The sequence below is a fragment of the Dermacentor albipictus genome, chromosome 1, assembly GCF_038994185.2.
Source record: "Dermacentor albipictus isolate Rhodes 1998 colony chromosome 1, USDA_Dalb.pri_finalv2, whole genome shotgun sequence".
NCBI lineage: Eukaryota > Metazoa > Arthropoda > Arachnida > Ixodida > Ixodidae > Dermacentor > Dermacentor albipictus.
In genome coordinates this window covers 360,150,091-360,171,407 of record NC_091821.1, presented here as the reverse complement: position 1 = coordinate 360,171,407, position 21,317 = coordinate 360,150,091, and the positions used below count along the sequence as shown (strand labels likewise).

Below are 21,317 nucleotides of genomic sequence, written 5' to 3'. Positions count from 1 at the left end.
AGAGAGGAAGGATACCCGATGTGACGGAAGAGCGGACAGAAAAAACAGACGAGTGGCACTTTAAGACCAGAGTGCCGGGAGTGGAGGGGACGCTAGAAAAGTTGGCGGGAAAGAATCGCCGCGCTTTTACGCGTCCTCAGAAAGAGCTGACGCGTTTCTTTCATCCGCGCACCAAAGATATCTCGCCGCCGCTGCCACCATCACCACGTAGCGGCGAACCTAATGTCTGAATGGCGTGTCGTAAAAGCGGTCGTTGCAAGGCATTTTCTTGAGGCGGGCGTCCGCGCTTCTGGGCATAACTGCTCGGATCCTCTGTCACTGTGGGCACAACAGCGGGCTCAACGACAGAGATGGCGCTGCTTGACGATATGACAACGCTTTTTGAGATCTACATGCAGGCGCCATTTCCTGGAGACGAAGGTGGGATGGAATGCTTTCGTGTTGCGCACAGAGTAAGCACTCTCTCTACAGGCGCATAAGACACTGGGTGGCAGCCTGGACTGTCTTTTTATGGCTCAAAAATAGAAATGCTGCTCACAGTGGACAGGCGCGCCTTAGCTCGAGTCTTATGTGCTGGCGCCTGCGTGCGCTTTCACCGACATCACGCGCGTCGTACGGCGCAAAAGCAGCGGCACCAGCGTGAAGGCTGCTTTTAAAGTGAAGCTTTCATTCCCTCTTCTACGGATTTTCCGCGCATGGCGGCTGCTGTGGTCTTACTCACACGCGCCGGTGGGTTTCTGCCAATAGCACCAGATGGCGCTCGCGTACGCGAATCACAAAAAGTATGGAAGCGACAAAAAAGGGAGAATTACAAAAACAAAGTTCGCTATAGGGGATCATAAAATTTGGTTGTGGGAGTACATAGCGTTTTCTTTCCTATTTTTTTCTTTTTTAACCTAGGTAGGACTTTTGGCAGTCTAATAGCAAGAGCTTGGTGGCGCGACCCACCACCTCGTTCCAAAGGGGACGCTCATAACATCCATCCATCCATACGTTCATCCATCCCGACCGGCGCGGCCGCTGCAGCGTTTCAGAGTTTGTGCGTATGACGCGTGTTGTGCTTGCTTTCCTATGCGACAAAATAGAGATGCTGGGCTGTGGAGGTCGCGAGCTGGGCTGTGATAGCGTAAACATTTCAAACGTCCATAGCCTGAAGAGAGCGCTTGGAGCTGGCGTATCAACAGCGTACTGGGCATGGTATACAAAAGGAACACGCAAACACGCAACAGCAAAATGGCTAAAAATTAGTTATGAGGTGCTGATTTGATTATGAGGCAAGCCGTAGTGGGAAACATCGAAATAATTTGGAACACCAGGGATTCTTTAACGCGTCCTTAAATCTACGTACACGAGTGTTTTCGTATTTCGCGCCCATGAAAATGAGACCATGCGGCTGGTATTGAATCAATATAGTGACACTAGGTATTGCCACCGTCGAAAATAGTGCTCTATAAGGCGTTCACTGCAGCGTGTCGTGGCCTTCATTGCCTCACGTAACATGGGAGTGCGCCAAAAGACATCATGCCATTAATTCACCGTTGATACTCACCTTACTAAGGGAGCCCTGGGAGGCCATCCTCGCTCTTGCTGACCTCGAGGCCCAGAAGGGCCTCCTGGATCAAGCTGGGTGGGTCGCGATGGGCACTGGAGGCTTGGAATAGAGACCCACCGTGCACCGATTTCTCCGCCATCTTTTTCCTTATCAATAAAATGTTCTGTACGTGTGCAGCAAGAATCGTCTTTTACGCTTCTATGGATGGATGGATGTATGCTATGAGCGTCCCCTTTGCAACGGGGCAGTGGGTTGCGCCACCAAGCTCCTTTACGAAAATTTCTGAACCCCATTAAGGTCTCAGTCCCTCAGGACTCAAATAAAGTTCTTGTCATGTCATGTCTTATTAAGAACTTTGTTTTTGTGCACCTTCGCTGTTTGTTGTTTGCCCATTTTTCGTGCACCAATCTTCTATTTTTACTTTCCCCCTGCTCTCGCTGATCCCAAGGGCTTCAAGGAGGCCAGAGGTGCCCAGATCGACCACTGGGCAGATATTTTCACATTCCAATAAAACATGCTCCATCGTTTTCCTAGCTTTACTGCAGTAAGCACATGCTTCTTCTTCCCTCAGAACACTTTCTGTACGCTTCTTTCTGGACCTTCTGCGCTATCCGGTGGCGCTGCCGAAAAACTGCCGTTTCCGGGGTTGAACGCACAACCTTTTGCTCAGCACTGCCTCTCCGTACCCACTGAGCTACTGCGGCATTTACAATGAGCTGTGAAGAGCAGATGCTGTAACCCAAAGCTATCATGACATTTCTTTCTTTAGAACGACAGAATAAGTGCCATGTTTCTCGCGGTACCTACCGCGTTCACTGTGGAGAACAGTGGCGTGCAAAAATTTTGATATTCAAGATACGCAACGAGCAAAAATTATTGGGGCAACATATAAAGCAACCCACCCTTCTGGGCGAGTGACTTGTTGTTATTTCTGGTTATTTTCAAGGTGAATGTATAATTCTTGCTGAAATTAGCACGCAATGGTCACTACACCTGACTTGTCATAATTCACTTAATACCAATTATCATCAATAGTAAAATTCAAATGTTGCGATTTTATCCGCCGTCCTGGCGTAGTGTCTATGACGTTGTGCCCCTAAGCCCGAGGGCGCAGGATTAAATCCCTGCCGCGGCGGCTGCGATAAAATGGGGTGTGATGCAAAAAGGCCGTATACTGTGTGTTGGGTGCACGTGAAAAAATGCAAGGTAGTCAAAATTAATCCGGATGTTGCGATTTCGTTTTATCAAGCACGTATATTCTGGCGAAGTTCGCGGGACACTACTGTTAAACTGTTCAAGCATATTCAGCAGCAGAAACATTACGAAGATCTATAAAGAGAGGCTGCTCGCAAATGAGGAGTTTGTTATGTCTTCATCATCTGCCCCTAAAAGTTGTTACTTCAGTCTTTAAATTTTGTAGGAACGGCCACCGTTACTAATAACATATGTGGTAACAAAGAAATCTCCCGTACATTGTGCTAACTCAGATTTACTTTTTCTCGTCGTAAATACGCAAATTAGGGCTGGCTATGCTTTCCCTTTCGAGCAAGATTGAAAGTGTCATGGCCTCGGACACACCCAAGTTACTTTTCGTAGCGTTTTGTTCTAAGGTTTTGATGCAGTGAAATTAATAAATTTTCGCATTTTGACTTCGTGATGCAGTGAAGCCAGTCTCGGTTGAGATCAAGGGACCCCGTGGACCTCTTTCAGCGGAGCTGTCGGCACAGGTCATTTGTCAGGTGAACGGATCGCGGCCAGAGGCCCTGGTGCGCTGGTTTCTGGGACCGTACCAGCTGAACGACACCGAGACGCACGTCATCTCGCCTAACACCACGCTGGGAGTGCTGAACTTCGTGCCGGGAGACCGCGACCATGCTGCGCGGCTGCGCTGTCTCGCCTCCAACTCGGCGATCGGTGGAGCGCAGGGCAGCGCATCCGCTCCGCTGGAGGACTCCTGGATACTGGACGTCCACTGTAAGACCACACCCAGAGTCGTTGCAGCTAGTAGCAGTCGCAAGGCACAGAAACCTCATCATTTGTGGCTTAAGCCTAATGTCGAGCTTGCAACATGAATTTTGCTGTATTTGTTTTAGCTACCCGTAGTTCGTAGCCAGTACATTTGAGAAGCACGAGCACCAATGGCGACAGAATTCTCTAAATGCAGAGAGAGCAGGGACGAGGTGGGTCCATAAAGTATATGAATGGTGGCTTAAGCGTTGGTATGCAAGTAACACCCGCAGTGGGGGTGTAATAATTTTTGCACTGTGCTGCTAAACCCGACGGTGCAGGATGAAATTCCAGCCGCGGCTACCGCATTTCGATTTGGGCGAAATGGACAAAGGCCCGTATCCTGTGCATTGGGCGCATGGTATTAAAGAACCCCACATGGACCAAATTATTCTAGAGGCCCCTCCCACCTAGAGCTTGCCTCATTTACCATGTCGTGGTTTCGGCACCGAAATCCCCAGAATTTATTTTAAATGTACCATCCGCTAGCAGATTTTGCTTGTGTTATTTCGTTATTTCGTGGATAACCAGTTTTATATTTTTAACAGAGACAAAATAAAGCGATACGACACCTCAAGAGTAAATAAGAGCAGTATTTATTCTGTCACTTATATTGATAAAAAATATGCTGACATGCCAGATGGACTCTCTTTAAGAAATTAACTGTGAAGACACACATGAAGTGTTGACAGCTAAGAGTGTCACATTGATCGAGGAAGTCATCACCGTTGATTCGATGTACGTCGATGTGTGCCTTGCAATTCGAAGTGCGTTAAGCTGTCATCATTTCGATGTGTCCTTTCCTATATTTTAAATTTCTTGCCTGACAAGGAACATGCTCAGAAGTATTCGAGCATGCTGCGAAGTATAGCGGGGCTCCGAAAAAATAAAGTGCTAACATGCAAGGATTTGATAAACAACCGACGTAAGTAAACCTACCCAACAGAAACTAAAATTTTCCCCTGCTATCCAACCAGGCATTTCTTTCGTGCAATTCGCAAAGTGCTTATCTTAAATGGGCCCTGAAACATTTTTTATCGAAGTCGATAAGTGAACTTGAGGTTAAGTTAGACTATTTCAGAAATGCTTTGCCACAAAATGTTATTCAATGCGTTCAGCAGAACCAGAGTTATTTGCAATCAAACATGCCGTTTGAAGGGCTTCCGCCCCTTCTTCATTGATTTACACTGCGAAGGCTACGGGGAAGCGGGGTGTTCCCACAACGCTCTGCCTACTGAGCGCCACCGTGGGCGTGCAGTTCAAATCCAGTTTTGGACGTTCGCTTAGACATCACTATTTTCATTTTGGCGTCTACGGCGCACCAAACGCGGTAGTGCTCAGAGAGTCGCATTGCGCTCAGCCAGTCGACTAATCGCGGCATATCCTGGCGGCCACGGCATCGACACGACGTAGCAGACTGCCGCTGCATGCAACTGCAGTGTTTGCTTTGTGCACGACAGGACCAGAGTGCGTGCTCACGCTCATATACGCTCAAGTCTGACCGTGCTACGGGGGGCATACTGGCTTTGTTCTGCACCACCTTGGCCGACAGGTAGTAGCCGTATCCAACTTGCGCATATGGAAGCGCTGTCAGTAGCTCATTATACAGCAAAGTCTGTCGAGGCGTCTAACCAGGAGCGTCCAGGAGTGAGCGCGCGCTAGCAAGCGTGCGTGTGGTCCGACCTTAAGTATCTTACGGTTCGAGGCTAGTTGAGTGTTCGGAACTAGTCGAAATTAGCGAGACCCAACGGCTACGACGCCGATAAGGAAGGTGACGCAAGTTTAATTGCTACAAGGCCGGCCCAACCGAGTGTCAGCAGGCGATAGTAGGCTTCTGCCGGAAGTGCATAATTGTTATTGCAATTAAAAAGCAGATTTTTGCTTACTTTCGGGCCATTTATTAAACTTCGCCGATACTTACACAGAGTAACAGTAAGAAAAAGCGCACTGTTCCAGACACCCGTCTTGATTGATATCAGCTATCGGCCAATAGCAGCCGCGTATGGGAATCTGAAATATTACGAAATAAATCGTCCAAGAAAGAGTGAGGAACAGGCTTCTCTTGAAAAGAGAACGTTTGACAGAAAGCTGACTTCATGCTCCGCTTCAGAGATCCATGCGCCACGCATCACTGCACAATTTGGCTGAGATGTTCACAGCAGCGTATGCTATCTGACGACTGCGTTTCTTCACCAAGCCCGAGGGGTGCTACAGGGCCCTTTAAAGAAGCTTTGAGGTTGAAACTGTCTGAAGATGCTCTTGCGCTTAAACCAGGTTCAATTCGTCTTACGAGTAACATTCACTTGACCAAAAGGTTGCTGATCTAGCAGATACAAAAAACAACTTACATCAATATCTCTCTCAAAATATGCGTGATAGGCTGTGGTTGCGAATTTTATGCTTGAAAGGGCTGCGCGGGGGCCCACACTTCTTTAAAGTAGTATGCTTTTTAGTCTGTTCTCACATGCTCAAATCTGGAAGTACTGGAAACAGACACAACAAAGCAGGAGGCATGCTATATGCATCAGTGAAAGCTCCCAGAAGACTCCCTATCTTGCTCTTTACACACTTTAGGAACCATAAGCTCTGCTGTAGCTCAAAATCTAGAGTAAGCATAAATAATGGCTTGAAGCATAGAGCCTCAGTCGATATAGCCACTGAAAGGTACATAGCTTCGAGGAATGAGTTGCGCTTCGAACAACCAGTTGCGAAACAGTCACCCCAAAAAACAGCGTAGCAGCACTGAATGAAAAAGGGCATCCGATAAAGGATTTTCTGTTCTTGCTGGACTGTTATTACCTGCATTAGAATAGAAGTTTGACCGTAATTTTAGCATGCGCTAAAGAGGATGAAGGCGAAAGCCTGCCCGCTCACGAGACATTCATTACATTAAGAAGAGTTCAATATTGGCCTAGTTGGTATTTTGCCATGAGAACCGTCTTGGTTTAGCACGCAACAGGACTGTGCTCGTCTTCCTTTCTGTTCTGCTGTCCAGTTGGGGGCTATAGCAATATGGTCCACATATTCATCACATTACTTGACATTTTCATTCTAATGCGTTGTTACTTCCTATTGCTTGTTTTCTCCCACCAAAGCTCGTGGATTCGAGTGCCCTAACTAACTCTACGATAATAAAATGTGCTTCAATCAGCTTCGCCCAAATTAAAACCAAAGGTCATGGGTTTCAGCGACGTATTTACCTGTAATTAACACCGAAAATAGTGGGTATGAGTGTCTTAACTAAATATATCTTAATTAGCAGTGTCCCAATTAACTTCGCCTTAATTGACACCAAAGGTAGTGGGTCGACTCTCGTCGTTCACGATGTTAATTGCAATCCAACTTGGAGACAGGGCCGGTTCGTCTATGTCTCCATCTTGGGTCATGATTTCGAGTGCCTAAGTGGCTTCACATTTTTTCGCACCAAAGATCGTGAGTTCTACTGCCACCAGACGTCGAGGGTTCGTCTCCTACCAAAGCTCGTGGGTTTTACTCTAGACATTTGCGATGCCAATTGGAATCCAACTTGGAGATATGGCCGATTCGCCCATATCTCCAAGGAATGTGGTTCAAGGAATGTGAAGCCTAAATGAATTCAGATGTGTGTCATACTTCTCTCTCCATGCACCTCTCATCGGCATTCTTTTCTCGACAAGCATCAAATACGCCGTCGTCCTCATCATGTAAACAAGTTATAGCTGCAGATTACGTGGCTTCCCTCGTGTTATCGAGTACTGCTGCGACCTCGCTAACTCGAACTTCGTGTCATAGAAATTCTAACATTGCGCTGCATCAACGTTTTTTTCTTGCGTTTTGCCTTTACTCTGCGTAGCTGAGGTGCTTCCGCGTGACGTTACTTGGCGTTACAGTGACGGATGGCGAGCTTATAGGCGCTTATCGCAACTAAAATACGAGAAAATGAGCCAGTCTTGCGTACTGAGACTTGCCCAGGGGTCACCGTCCTTAGACAGGTCATGTATCGTTTGACAGTACGCCAGCTCCTCTCTAATAGTTCCACTCATTTTGCAAGAGCGCTTCAATGTGGTTAACATACTGTTAAACTTCCGTGTCGGCGCGCAGACAAGCCAGTGGTGCAGCTGCGGCTGGGAAGCGGCCTCAGTCCGTCCAACATCCACGAGGGCATCGACATCTACTTCGAGTGCAGTGTGCGCTCCAACCCACCGGTGAGCGAGGTCTCGTGGACCTTCGATGGTCGGGACCTGCACACGGATGGCGCCCGAGGCATTATCGTCAGCAACCAGTCACTCGCGCTGCGCTCTGTCAACCGTACCAACAGTGGGTTCTACGCCTGCCACGCTGCCAACTCGGAAGGTGAAGCCGAGAGCAACCGTCTACGGCTCAGGGTTCTGCGTGAGTTTTGATGTTCAGTATCACGCCACTCTTGAAGAATCCACGTTCGCTAAATCTCAAACGGTGTTCAGGAGCAAGTTATACGTAGGGTATTTAGTTATGACGGTATAGATGGTAGCTGGGAAATATTAAGCTTTATATACGAAAATAAAGTAAACAAACAATTCTGTTTGAAAACACAAATAGAACAAAGAAAGCAGTTCCCTACTTCAATTACATATACTCGTAGAAGTGTCGTTTGTAAAAAATTGTTAATGTTCTTGGTTATATTTGAATTGATTCAGACAATGTTAGTGAATGCTGGCGATAGTACGTATATTCAGAGCTGAAAACGTATAGATTTGGGCACAAAATGCTGTGATATTTAAAGTAAGCCTTGCTCATCCCTCCCTACCATTTATTTGACTTGCTAATATGTGGATTATCACTTGTCAGGTACATACGCTTGCTTGGTTAGTTTAGGTTTTATTTATGCCATTCGGAAACACACACAAAAAAAGAAAAATTGCCTGTTTTACCCGAAGGCGAAGCATTGAATGCGAAAGCATGGTTTAGCGTTGCACTGAAGGCATCTCAGGATGCTGGCGTAACGAGCGTGCTAGTAGCGTTTCAGACGTGATCCCTCGCTGGCGCAAGAGATGGGTTTAATATATTCAGGGGCATTAGATTAACGGAAACAAGCACAAGCACACAAACGATGCTCGGCGCCGGCGGCGCTCTCAGCGCGTTCCAGTTTGACTTTGGCTGAGCTTCAAGGTCAGATTTACAGACACTGACGTTTTATGGGTTTGTACCTGGAACAGTAGAGCTCCCGCTGTAAAAGTGAGACTAGGCTGGCAACTTCATCCTCTAGGCAAGAAAGAGGGCACGTGGTTACACTCGCACACGGAAGCAGGCATGCACGAACGCGTGCTCTACCCAGCGATCTGTGGCGCCTGTAAAGCGTGCATTCTAACACATATACTGTTATTGCAGCAAAGCCACCTTCCCCCCCAAAAAATGCTTGGCGACTAATACAATATTTAATATTTGAATGATTCTTCATGTTATCTCCACTCACCCTACCAGTGTACTATTTGACCATTTGACCACATGTGACCATACTAATTTTTTTTTTACACTCTTCCTGCCATCTTTGGCGCTTATTGCTTCTTGTGGGGTCGCTGTACGATGTACCTGCAGATTCACCAGTGTGCCAGTCGGGCCACCGTCAGCATTCGCATTCGGTGGCGAAGCACGAGACGGTTGAGGTGGAATGTGATGTGGAGGCGGACCCAAGCAACGTCACCTTCTCGTGGACCTTCCACCAGGCGCATCGCACCGCTGCGCTATCACCGAACTCCAGCTTCTCGACACCACCGGGGGCACCGCTGCGCTCGGTGCTGCGCTACACGCCGCGTTCGGACACCGACTACGGCACCCTCTACTGTCGTGCACGCAATGCCGTCGGCGACAGCCTCGAGCCTTGCATCTTCCAGATACACCCCGTCGGTGAGTTTCCCTTCTTGCACTCACGAGCAGTATTCTTGAGTGTCGCAAGCTGCCTTTCGTAAGCGAGAGAGTACATACGGCATGCACTCTCCAGCCATGAAGGGATGCATACCGATACGCTTAAATATGTATTTAAATAATAAATGATAGGGGGACTAAAGTATAGGGCTTAAGCATAGAGAATAACGAAGAAGTTTGGGAAAAACTAAGAAGTTGACAAGTTAGTTTTTGTTCATCTTGTCATTTTCTCTATACAGCTGAGTAAAATCAAAAATACAATAGAATGCCCCTGACAAGGACACAAGTCGGTCGCCTCGTCGGGTGTTTCTTATTATGTTAATAATTTTACGTGGCTGTTTTCAGCCCATTACACGATGAAAGAAGAATCCAAGAACCACGCAGTCAGCAATGGAGCCGAAAAGGACAGGCGTAGCTTGAAGGGAAAGCAATACGCTGGCAAGGGCATCAGAGAACAAATGCATATAGCTGATTTTCCAGTTTGCATTAAGAGCAAGAGGTGAAGTAGTGCCGGTCATGTTTTGCGTAGAGAAGAAAACCGGTGGTGTTATAGAGTGACAGCATGGGTGTTAAAGGACGACAGAGTACTGAGTGGCTTAATGAATTCAGAACATTCAAAGGGACAGGACAAGGTCAGCTGACGTAATGCATGGGAAATCGGAGGTCTCTTCATGAGGGAGGCATTTGCCCTGCCAGGGACATGATTGTCTCATGGGGTTGATGATTATCAAAAAATGTGCCAACCATCAAGTCCTGTTGTGTAGCGTACAGCGCTACACAACCGCAATTATTATGGGCACTTCAATTTGGTTAGTTCTTATTCCGAAGATAATTTATTTTGTTTTGAATTCTCGCTTTTATATACTCGTGATAAGAACTTGATTGTGGGCAGTAAGCCATGCATACTAAGCTCAACTTGCGTGGCCCATAGAACTTCAGAAGTTGTTCACCGTATACGTAAATATATTCCACGGAAGTGCAAAGCGTTCCGCTTAATAATTTTTTTCAAAATGCCTGGCACGCGCAGTTTTGCACAAGAGCGGGTGGTGCGACAATGCATTTAGTAGTTAATTTGGTGACATATATATTTTGTAAAACGGTTGCTCCTGCGAGAGTTTCTGCTGGATGCACTGCACTTTTTACTGCTCCGCTTGAATACGAGAACAACGAAATTTAGTGTGTAGGACTGTATATCAGGTGACCTGCACAAGGTGGTCACCCTCACATAGGCTGCCTTTTTGAACCCAGGGCTGTGTGCTAGGAGACAGAAGGCGAAGGGAAGTTTGGCAGAGGCGGTCTCACCAGATAATGCACTGACGTCTTGCTTCTAGGTATTCTTGTGCAATGTCCAGCATATCGTGTTAGTCATTCAAGACGTGTGGAGAAGTTTAGTCGCAGAATCTCGCAAATCCCATTTTTTATTATTGTCACTTTCGCTGTAAGATAAAACAAAGAAAATAGCAAATTTAATTTTATGCTGTTGTAGCAAGTCCTCTGATAAAATATAAGTTAACTAACGAGTTATTTAGAAAAGCTGATACATGATATGTTGAATCTGAAGCAGAAAGTGAATACAAATGGCGGCGTTTATACTTCGTTTTATTGCTCTGGATATTCACGTCTACAATATCGGTTCATTTACTTCCTTCTTATCAATTCAAATGAACTTCCCTCTGATTTGCCGTAGTACAGAGTGACGAAATAATTTTGCGGATTAAGCCAGCATCTTTGGTTCGATGAAGTTTAATTTTTTTCTTTGCAGTGACAGTAATATCTATCTAGGAGTAAGCAGATAAATGTGTTGCTACATTAAAATTGTCTGATACTTGTACGAATTGATAAAGTCAAATAAATTTGAGGTCGCTTCAAGTTCGTGTAACTACTAGTATAGTGCTCACAAATTATCAATGATTCCAGCAGCTTCCTACATGCTCTTTCGTTTTTCGAATATTGCGCAAAGAACAAGGGTGTCGGGTAACTATGCTTCGCGCTCCTTACACTGCAGTCCTGAGAAAGACAGCTGAAATGAGACAAAATTTTATAGCTGGAAAGTGGCACCCAGGCGTTTACTGAAAAATCACGCACAGTACCAAATGGTGGACAAGTAGTAAAGGTAAATAAATAACGACGCTGACCAAAATCGCGTGGGCAAAGGAAAGAAAACAGAAATAAGAATATCTGAAAACGGCGGTGCCGCGCTAGGGAAAACAGCTTCTGATCACGTTACCAACAGCTCCCTCTCTGTCCCAACACTCTCTCCTTCACTCTTCTCAAGCTGGCGAGAAGAAGGAACGGGGCACTGGTAATGGGGACATGTTCAGCGGAGCTGTCCTTTCCGAGGGGCCAGGGATCGAACACGCAACCCTTGGCGTGGTGCGGCTGGAAGCTCTAGCGCTTTTACGACCTCTCCTATTCTTAACTTGGCTTGCAGGCGGTCCCCGAAGTGACCTCCTTTTTCCCGCTCCCCTCGCAACCACATAGCAGCTGAGCTGCCGGGCTTTCTTTACGATCGACCGATCGAACAGTGCTAAAGTGTTTCACCGAGTAGAGACCAGGTGCCAGCGTCTCTAGAAACAAAAAAAAACTGAAAAACAGGAAAAAGACAGAACTAAAGTAAATGCATTTCTGCAGAGTCGTAAGCTCGGGACGAAGCAAGATCTGGCGCGCGAGGATAGGTTGGGAAAGAAAAGTAATAGCTGGTTGGGAGCAGCCGCTCAGCAGAGCGGTCTTGACGTCGAGGACGATGGTTATTTGATGGTCTGGATCATTCGCGTTGCAAAGAAGACATACATAAAAAAATCCGGTGCAGGCAAGAAGCGAAGTAAAGGCCGCTCATCTGGCTGAAAGGAAATGGAGTGAAGGTGCAGCCCCTGCCATATCTCCCCACATGTGCCTATATAGCACCAGTTTGTTTAGTCTTGCCCGTTTGTGTCGCTTAACCTAGGAGCATCACGTAACCCGATTGCAATTAAGCAATGCTTAGATAATGAGAGAAAAATTGGATGATGACCCGTCTAACTATTATTTATTTATTTATTTAGTTAGTTAGTTAGTTAGTTAGTTAGTTAGTTAGTTAGTTAGTTAGTTAGTTAGTTAGTTAGTTAGTTAGTTAGTTAGTTAGTTAGTTAGTTAGTTAGTTAGTTAGTTAGTTAGTTAGTTAGTTAGTTAGACTGTATGTTTGTAATGTCTCAAATGAAAACCTTTGTAGAAAACAAAATACAACACACATCGAGGCAATTATCTACCAGGAAATGCGACGCAAAAGACCTCTTCCTGACAGCTGACTAGGGGCCGTGTAACGTAGAACTAATCCAATTTGTTCTTTTTCCAATCTCCTGGCGTTACATTTGCGTAACCGCCGACGCAAGCATCGGGCGGTCACCTGCAGGGTTGTCTGAAAAGACTAATAAAATGCTCCCCTCGTTCATAGGAGGTCACTTTTGCTTGCTTGAAAAACGAATAACATTGCCTGCACTGAGCGGCTTGTCTTATCTAATTGGCTCACAAGAGGCGAGGAGCATGCTCAAGTGGAGAGGGAATCGATGGGGCAGAGCCAGTGCACTGAAGATAGATAACCGGATGAAGAGCGTGGCGCAAATTGTTTTCGGTTAAGCAAATAAGCAGAAACCCAAGAGATATATATCTGAGGGATTGCTGCATTTTCAAGTTTTTTAGCATTATTTGGTATGTGGGACTGTATCGAATGCTTTACGGATGTTAAGAAAAATTATATCTATCTGTCCGCTCTTGTCAAGGGCTGATGCAAAGGAATGAACTATGACGACCAGCTGTGTGACAGTCGAATACCCTCTTCTGAACCCGTGCTGAATGTTAGTTAAAATGGAATGCTTTTCTAAATATTTGGTTATGCTTTTTGTTATGATATGTTCGTTGAGATAGCAGCATGATGACGTTGAAGAAACATGACAGTAATTTTGAACAAGTAGACCGTCTCCCTTTTTATAAATCAGTGCAATTCAGGCTCTTCTCCAATCGCGCGGTAATTTAGACAACAATAATGAAGCATGGAATATTCTAACAAGGAAAAAACGCAAGCACTTACCTTAAGATAATTAAGAATTGTTCATTGTTATCAATGAGCGTTAACAAAACTGTGAGAGCGAGATTAAGAACATGGAAATTACACTTGGCTCATGTAATTGAGCTGAAAAAAAACAAGAGTAAAAAAAGACAGCGAGAGGAACCTTATTTGTATGTATTCGCACATACACAATCACTAGAATAAACTTATTAGTACACAAATAAAATCGGTGTACACACAACTATAATGCGAAGAACACAGGACAGGTCATGAAAGAGCAAGATGATTGTACTGTGATTAGACAAATAAACATGTCAATGTATTTGTTACGCGGCGACGTGTGCATCCATTTTTAACTCAAATAAAGGATTTAAAATGATCAATCTTTGCATCTATTATGTTTGTTATTATTTTTATGGTAAAGCAGAGAGTATGGCCGCCATAATTTGTTCTGATTGCGGGCATATTACGCTTAGGTTTCTGAATTGCACGTGAAGCCGGTGTGTTAGCTGTTAGGGCATATACCTGCTTTTCTGTGCCTGTACTGTAGTAGTTCAATGTAACGTACCTGGTCAGCTCTTAGCATGTTGTATGTCAAAAAGAATGGCTGTGTTGCTAAATATCTTGTATCTCCTGGTAATGTTCAAACATGCGCAAGATCTTTCTTTTTGGAAAATAATTAGTTTATTGTGCTTGTTTTATGGGAAAACGCAAGCAAATTTCTGTATTTACTGACAAAGCCAACTTCCTGTTCCCGCTAGGTCCGCCAGTGACGCCTTTCAACTGCAGCGTAGAGGAAGTGACGTCAGAAGGCGTACACGTGGTGTGCCAGCGCAGCGGGGCAGGACAGCAGCAGACGTTTTTGTTAGAGCTGCAGGATGGCCAGAGCACACCCATCGTGACAAACTTCACCTCCGGCCAGCCCAGTTTCCGCGTCCACTCACTTAGGCCAGCCACGCGCTACCAGATGGCGCTGTACGGCATCAACGCCAACGGCCGCAGCGAGCCCGTCCATTTGACCGTGTTCACGCTGCCTGTGGGCAGGGGACTGGTCAGCAAAGGTGGGTACAAGTTTGAGTTTGCTCATGATATTGCACTGCTCAATAAAGAACACCGCTTCTAAGAATTAATAAATGAACAGGCACATTGTCATGCAATTAAAATACGAGAGCAACTGCATGATACATTGCAGTTCACTGCAAACTATGCGGGCAGGTAATATACAATAAAACTATTGGTTCGTTTCAAAACGAATATATATGCATGGCCCACTTGCAAGATTAGTTTTCGAGAACTGTTTGCAATATAGCTCGTTCATATCCGTCACTCTTCTTTCTGCACTTTACATTGTAGTGTTTCTACTTTTGTTTTTTCTCTTGCCAGCAAGTTTTTGCAATCAGACATAGTTCTCCGCCAAAGCAAGGGATCATTTGCCACATGTTCTGGCACGTTCTGTTGTACAACTACAGACAGTGCGTACGACCTTTGTACAATGCAAATACGCCACATACACTACTATATAATTCAGATATGAGCTGTTTGATGTTGATTTGTGTGTATAAGGTGTGAATGCGAAGAGACAATCAGAACGGAGGGCACACTTACTGTTTATTATCACTATGAATGCGTTACGTTATTATTAATTAATGAACCATTACGTTATTATTTAACTTGTGTCTATAATAACATAAATGAAGTATTTTATATTTTGTCAGCAGTACATTAGCTAGAAGCGCAGATGGAAGTAGACAGCGCCCGAATATATATTCGCCTTCTCTTCCGAAGAAGAGATCATAAAATAATGTCACCACACAAATAAAGAGAACATCTGTCCAGGCTTCTGTAACCGTAGACTTTCTGTGGAGAGTGCAGAATCGGTGAAATAAAGGAATAACAGTGTATTACCTCGATCTTGATACGACATAACGGTGAAATACCTCGGGATGCTGTTGCCCCTGAATCCCGGCTCTCGGCCAACCCGTCTTTTTCACTTTGCACGCAGCAGACACAGAGTGGTCCCTAGGGTCTACCACGCTGTGGGCAGCCGCGCTCAGCGCCGTCGCAGCCTTCCTCATCGTATTCATCGCGCTTACGCTTGGCAAGTTCAGGCGGAAGATCCTCTTCAACCGAGGTGAGGTTCAGCTCCTCTGGGCTGGGATCCTACGCGATCATGAGCGGCTCTGCGCAAACGCTCGTTCCCATGCTGTGAGGTGAATATTATAAACTGCACCTTCAAGCGCTTATCTGTCGCGCCCTCTCAGTTAGGAGAATAGATGACAGAATAGTGGCACATAACAGCTGATTCATTCTTCCTCAGTTTTATTAATTAAAACCCTGCGCTGCGACAAAATTGAATGAGCTTTCCAGTCACGGAAGTGACTGTCACTGAATAAAGGCAGCGTGAAAGAAAACAAACTAAAAAATGGCTGTGGCTTAGGTAAGGTTAAGCCCAGGATGCGAAGCATACTAGCCTTTATTTTAGTTGTTGAACCACTGTTTAGCCTGGTGAACTGCTGTTGCTTGGCTATATTTGGTTCGGCTAGACGAAGAAACAACTCATGCATTACTGCTTCGCCTTCAAGAGTGGAACGCGACAGCGTTCCCGTCGACCCGCCAAGGGGTGTAAGACAATGGGCTACAGGGCAGCGACTACGCGCCCCGCATTGGACGTGGTGAGCGTCGAGCAAAGCAGCGTTCGGCGCGGCAACGAAATGTGCGCCTGAGCAAGAGACGCACACCTTAGAAACAGCTCGTTTCTAAGGCAACACCGCATTCACTAGAGGCGCTTTTGTACCGCTTTGAAGCATCGTACTCGTGGCTCAGTGGTAGCGTCTCCGTCCCACACTCCGGAGACCCTGGTTCGATTCCCACCCAGCCCGTCTTGCAAGAGTTGAGCCAAAGCCACTTCTCCTCTGTCGTGACGTCACGGTGTCACGTGGTTTCAAGGCGACACCGCCGCGCCCGAGGAGCTGGGTTGAGCTCTCGTAATATGCTTCACATAATAATAATTTATATCTCGAAAATGATAAACATAATGAAAAAAAAGCCCACTTCAGCGGGAAGTTTCGCATGCGGGAAATTGTGATCTGGCGCAGCAACCGAGCAGCATCACTATATGAGCCTGGTAACTCAGCGACCTCTAAAGGTCAGTACGGAACACTACCGAAGCAATTTATGTCAACACTGGAAGGCTTACTACTAAAGCCTTCTCACGTTCCTCCGTATTGTAGTGCACGGAGAGAGAAAGAGAGGGGGAATAAGATATGAGAGACCTCTTGAAGTGATTTAATGAACAAAGAGGGGCATCTATTTTTTGTATAGGCGAATTCAAACGCTGATGCTGCATCATTTCGGAGTAAATCCTCGTTATCTGACCTAATCACCACAACACATAATAGTTGTTCTTGTTTTATTCCTTCATTAGAAACATTAGCGAGCTCTAAAGAGGCAAAGCAAGTTCACGTTCCTGTTTTTATTTCTGTGCATGCAGCTCAAAACGTTTGGAACAGGAATGAAAGGTGAGTACATCCGTGTGTGTGTTGATGTTGAGTTTGGCTTAGCATAACAGTAAACTGAAGCAAAATGTTGAAGTGTCGATGAGTGTCGTTGAGTGAACAGTAATTTTTCAGCAGCACGCATATGAAGCATTGAACATAATAGCGTCTCGATGACCATCTATTTTTATCCAGAGGCGAATATACTAGTCCGGCATTGGTTAGTCACTTTCTGAAGACCAAGCTAAAATTTCTTTGCTTTTTTCTAGTATTATTTCTTGCTAATGAGCTTGAAAAAAGTGACGACTCAAAGGTTGTAAGATGTTTTTCTTAAGAGAAGATATATACTGCAAAAAAGAAAGAAAACAAAAGCACTGTTCAAGTCAAATACCCTCACTATAGGAGGAATTTGGATGAAAAAGAAAAATGACAAATTATGAAATAACGAAGAAAGGGAATTAACAATCAAGAATTGTACTGGTTCATCCATCAAGTAAGTCGGATATCTGCTATTCATGGACCTTACATTATATTGCTACTAAGGCACCTAATTGTCATTGCCCGAAAGGTAAAAGAGAAGCACCTGAGTTTAACAGAATGTAATCCCGCGAGTATTCTCACCTGTTCCCGGCAAACCATTGCGGCTGACACGCGTCCACTTTTTGAAAGGTTTTGTGTGCTCGTAACCGCCGCATGGAATAGAGTCAAATTACAAATTATGGTATAACTGTAACATACAATGTTATACGCATACTGGAATACCTGTCGGTGTAGATGTATGGATGAATGGATGCATAGATGGTATGAGCGCCCTGTTTGGTGATCTTTTTGTGGGTTGCGCCACCAAGCTCTTGCTATTATACTGCCCAATATCCTACCTAGGTTAAACAAGAAAGAGTAACACTATGAACTCCCACAACCAAATTTTCTGATCCCCTATTGCAAACTTTACTTTTGTACGTCTCCATTTTTTGTAGTGTCCCTATTTTTCTTCCACCAGTAAGCATCAAAGTTCGCAGCAACATTTTTCGACGGGGTATTGTACTAAGCAAGCACAAATTTTATTGCAATGTCCGATTGCACTTAATTCTCCTGTTAGCAGCAGCATCGTCGAGGCAGAAACGTTCATCAGGTAGTCACGTTTAGGGCTTCGGTTTATGTAAAAGGAATATAATGCAAAAATGACGACGATTTCTGAAGTCGTTAGGCCACCTCGTCATCCGCAGCTTTGCTATCGCAACAGCGCAAACAAAAAGAAAATTTCACAGGTGGCTAAACTGGTATTTGAATCCATGGCACTCAAGCAATGTCCGTTTGCGAGTCAAGCGTGCTAACCACTGAGCCATTGCACAACAACAGTGGTGGGCATACAGTGCAAGGTTTTCTGCACAGAGTTTCTTAGAATAATTACTAGCAGGAACTCCAGTGCTGCTATCGTTAAGGCACGATGGAAATGATCGTTAGCACATGGATTTCTCTAATCTTCATGTGTTGTGCCTGCCTTCACTGACCTAAAATTTAAAACAATATATACTGTTCTTTAAATGTCTTGATCTATGCTTACACATAGATCACAACGTACGGGCGTCTTCTGCTCGGCTTCTACCGGCAACGTGGTGGCGGTGTCGCAGCCTCTGGTGTGTTGCAGCGCCTTCCGCGAGGTGACTCTATTAACTGTACCAAGTGGACAGGTGTAGAAGGGAAATGGAAGGGTAGGCGGTTTTTTGGCTCCCGTCGCAGGCACCTAGTTAGAAGAGGCACTGGTTAAACTCGCCACATAACGTACGTTATCATAGTTCACAAAAACCACAGAAACCCAAGAACGTTCGTAGCGTGCGCACTGAGAGCACGTTATATTTTTTGCGCACGTGATGCGTTTACGTCTCGTTGCAAGCGCCATTCTAAACTGTGTATTATAAACCGCACCTACTGTCATCGCTGCATATGAGCGTGTCACATGCTTCAGAAATGCTGCTGCCAAGAAACAGCCTTGGATTGACACTCAAATATACAGGCCTTAATTTTTAAGGGCTGTTGAAAAGCGACAGTCTTTGAACGAGGCCTGATCGGAGGCCCCTACGAGACATAGTCATTTTCCTTCTTAGTTGCTCGCTTGGTTTTGTGATCGGTTGCTGCGTGAAACAATACTAGGTTTTATCTGTAATCATAGGAGACACTAAATTTCACAGAACACCATTCCAGGTTTCTAGCTCTGCCCCCTTGCAAGCTAGATTTATTAGGCAAAACTCGGGAACAGGCATGCGACAAGTTTGATGCGAGCAGCGGCTCCAGTGCGCTGCCGGTTTAAGCGAGACAGATGCCGACAACTGGCAGAAGATGCCACAGGCAGGACACGTGTAGACAGAAAGAAGAAAGGGAAAATGTGCAGAGAGAAAGAGGGCAGGCCTTTACGTGGGGTCTCGTAGCAACTAGAGAAGTGGTGGTTTCGACTTCGCCCTACAGGACGTGGAGGTCTGGAACGGAGCAACAGCCGGAAGGCAATGCTTTGGACCGAATGGGGTTTTGGGGCCCATTATGCAAACACGTGACGCAGCGAGGAAAATGCGTCGGACTGGGCGGCTAGAGCCGCAGGGCCAACGTGAGTGTGGTACGGTGGCCACGCGTCTGCGAGTCATTAGGCGCGCGAGCGGTCATTTGAAGATCCGAGGCCCCAACGTCCGTCCAGGCAAGGCGGCTTCACCGACGCTTAAATGGGCCGGAACAGAGCAAAGCGAATCTCCAGGGTGAGGCTCGGACCTCAGAGGAAAAGGGGTGAACGAAAACCGTAAGAGGAAACAGAGGTAAAGGAGAGAAAGGGAGGGGATTGCCAGGCGCTTTTCCCGCCTGTGGCGGTTGTGATGGAAGGGCCCCAGGGACGCACCTGTTGTGCCGACATTGTGTGGGGAAAAGAGAGGATGCGTCACGAGCGTCTGGATCACACACTCATCGGCGCCACTTTTTGTCTGCTTCTTCCTCTCTCTATTATTATGTAACGTCTGCCTCTTAACGCCGCTACGATGATGGTTCGCGGACAGATGAGAATATAGGTAAGCTGTCGCATTTAGGGCTTCAGTGGAATTTACAGGAACAAGAGTGTTGAAGCGATAACGGGTCCCTGCACTATTCTTGTTTCACCAGCCTTGCTTTCAGATCAGCCTGTTAAGCGGAAAGGGCCCATAGTACTAGAGGCAAATAAAAGGTAAAAAACTTGCTTGCTACACCCATCTTTCCGTCCTCTTTGAAAGGGTAGGCCATCGTCGTCGTCGTCATTATCGTATTACCTCTTTATCGTGAGTTTCACTCACGCCACATTAGGAAGAAAATGAAAACTATGCCAACTACCAACGATCGAACTTGTGCCCCGGTGACTTTAAGAAGGTTGGACCTGAGCTAAGCACTGCGCAACCGCGCATTGTTTCCGCTCGGCAGGTTCTTTGGTGTTTTATGCATCATACAGGCTCTTAGAGGGTTAATGTAGTTCGGTAAATGCACCAGGCAATACTACAGCTGGCAAAGCAGTCGCTGGATGCATCTGAATACAAAGAAGCTGCTGAGAAGAATTCATAGCTTTCTATTTCGCTCCCGCTGCTTCATTCCCGTCTACAATGTGTGTGTTACAATAATTTTTATCAAGGCGACTACGTTTTACTTGATCGCATGTATTTCCTTGTACGGTACAGTGCAGGATACCGAATGGAGGGACTATTCTAGAAATGAGTTGTGTACACGGTTGTGCATATGACTGGAAAGCTCTGAAAGGGGTGCAGAGAGTAATGTGATCTTTGTTACTTTGAAATCAAACTCCAAGCTGTTTATTTCTGCTGGCGTTCTCTTTCTGTTTGTCTGTTTCTTCATTTCTTTCTGTGCAAGGATATTAACTTCTTCTCATTTGCCTTTTGAATGACTCTGCAAAACTATGAAAGGACTCTGACATGAGCCACATTTTGAGTAAACAACAACAACCACGTAGATGCCCACAGTGATCCGTTGGGTGTATTAATTCCCGTCCTACACCCGATGGGACTAAATTTGGCACGTGGCAACTTAGAATCGCAGAAAGGTGTAACTTAAATATGAAATTCTTATACCATCCACCGAGGCACAAAACACATAATTCCACCAGCTAGCCGCAATTCTTTACCTCCCCTATGCCTCCATTTCCAATTTTTTTCTGCCTAATACTGAATTGACTATGCTCGTCACGTTTTACGCATATATCAACTGTACGGCTCCTTTTTTTCATGTAGACCTGTCCCCTGTCGCTTTTACTCATGTCACCCTCCTATTTGTTATTACGGTTACGGTCCCCAATCCCCCTTCTTTTTTGTCTGCTTTTTTATTT

At 45.6% G+C, this 21,317-nt stretch overlaps 1 protein-coding gene across 1 annotated transcript in view; it reads left to right on the top strand.

Moving 5' to 3' along the window:
* LOC139054111 (neural cell adhesion molecule 1-like) overlaps nucleotides 1–18,672 on the top strand; it is a 33,951-nt gene extending 15,279 nt beyond the window's left edge. The window contains exons 3-10 of the mRNA XM_070530672.1: nucleotides 334–420; nucleotides 3,215–3,526; nucleotides 7,640–7,930; nucleotides 9,113–9,421; nucleotides 14,243–14,542; nucleotides 15,484–15,612; nucleotides 16,972–16,999; nucleotides 18,546–18,672. Coding sequence (XP_070386773.1) covers nucleotides 334–420; nucleotides 3,215–3,526; nucleotides 7,640–7,930; nucleotides 9,113–9,421; nucleotides 14,243–14,542; nucleotides 15,484–15,612; nucleotides 16,972–16,999; nucleotides 18,546–18,672 — 1,583 coding nt within the window. The remainder of the gene's footprint in view (nucleotides 1–333; nucleotides 421–3,214; nucleotides 3,527–7,639; nucleotides 7,931–9,112; nucleotides 9,422–14,242; nucleotides 14,543–15,483; nucleotides 15,613–16,971; nucleotides 17,000–18,545) is intronic.
* Nucleotides 18,673–21,317: the final 2,645 nt, after the last annotated feature.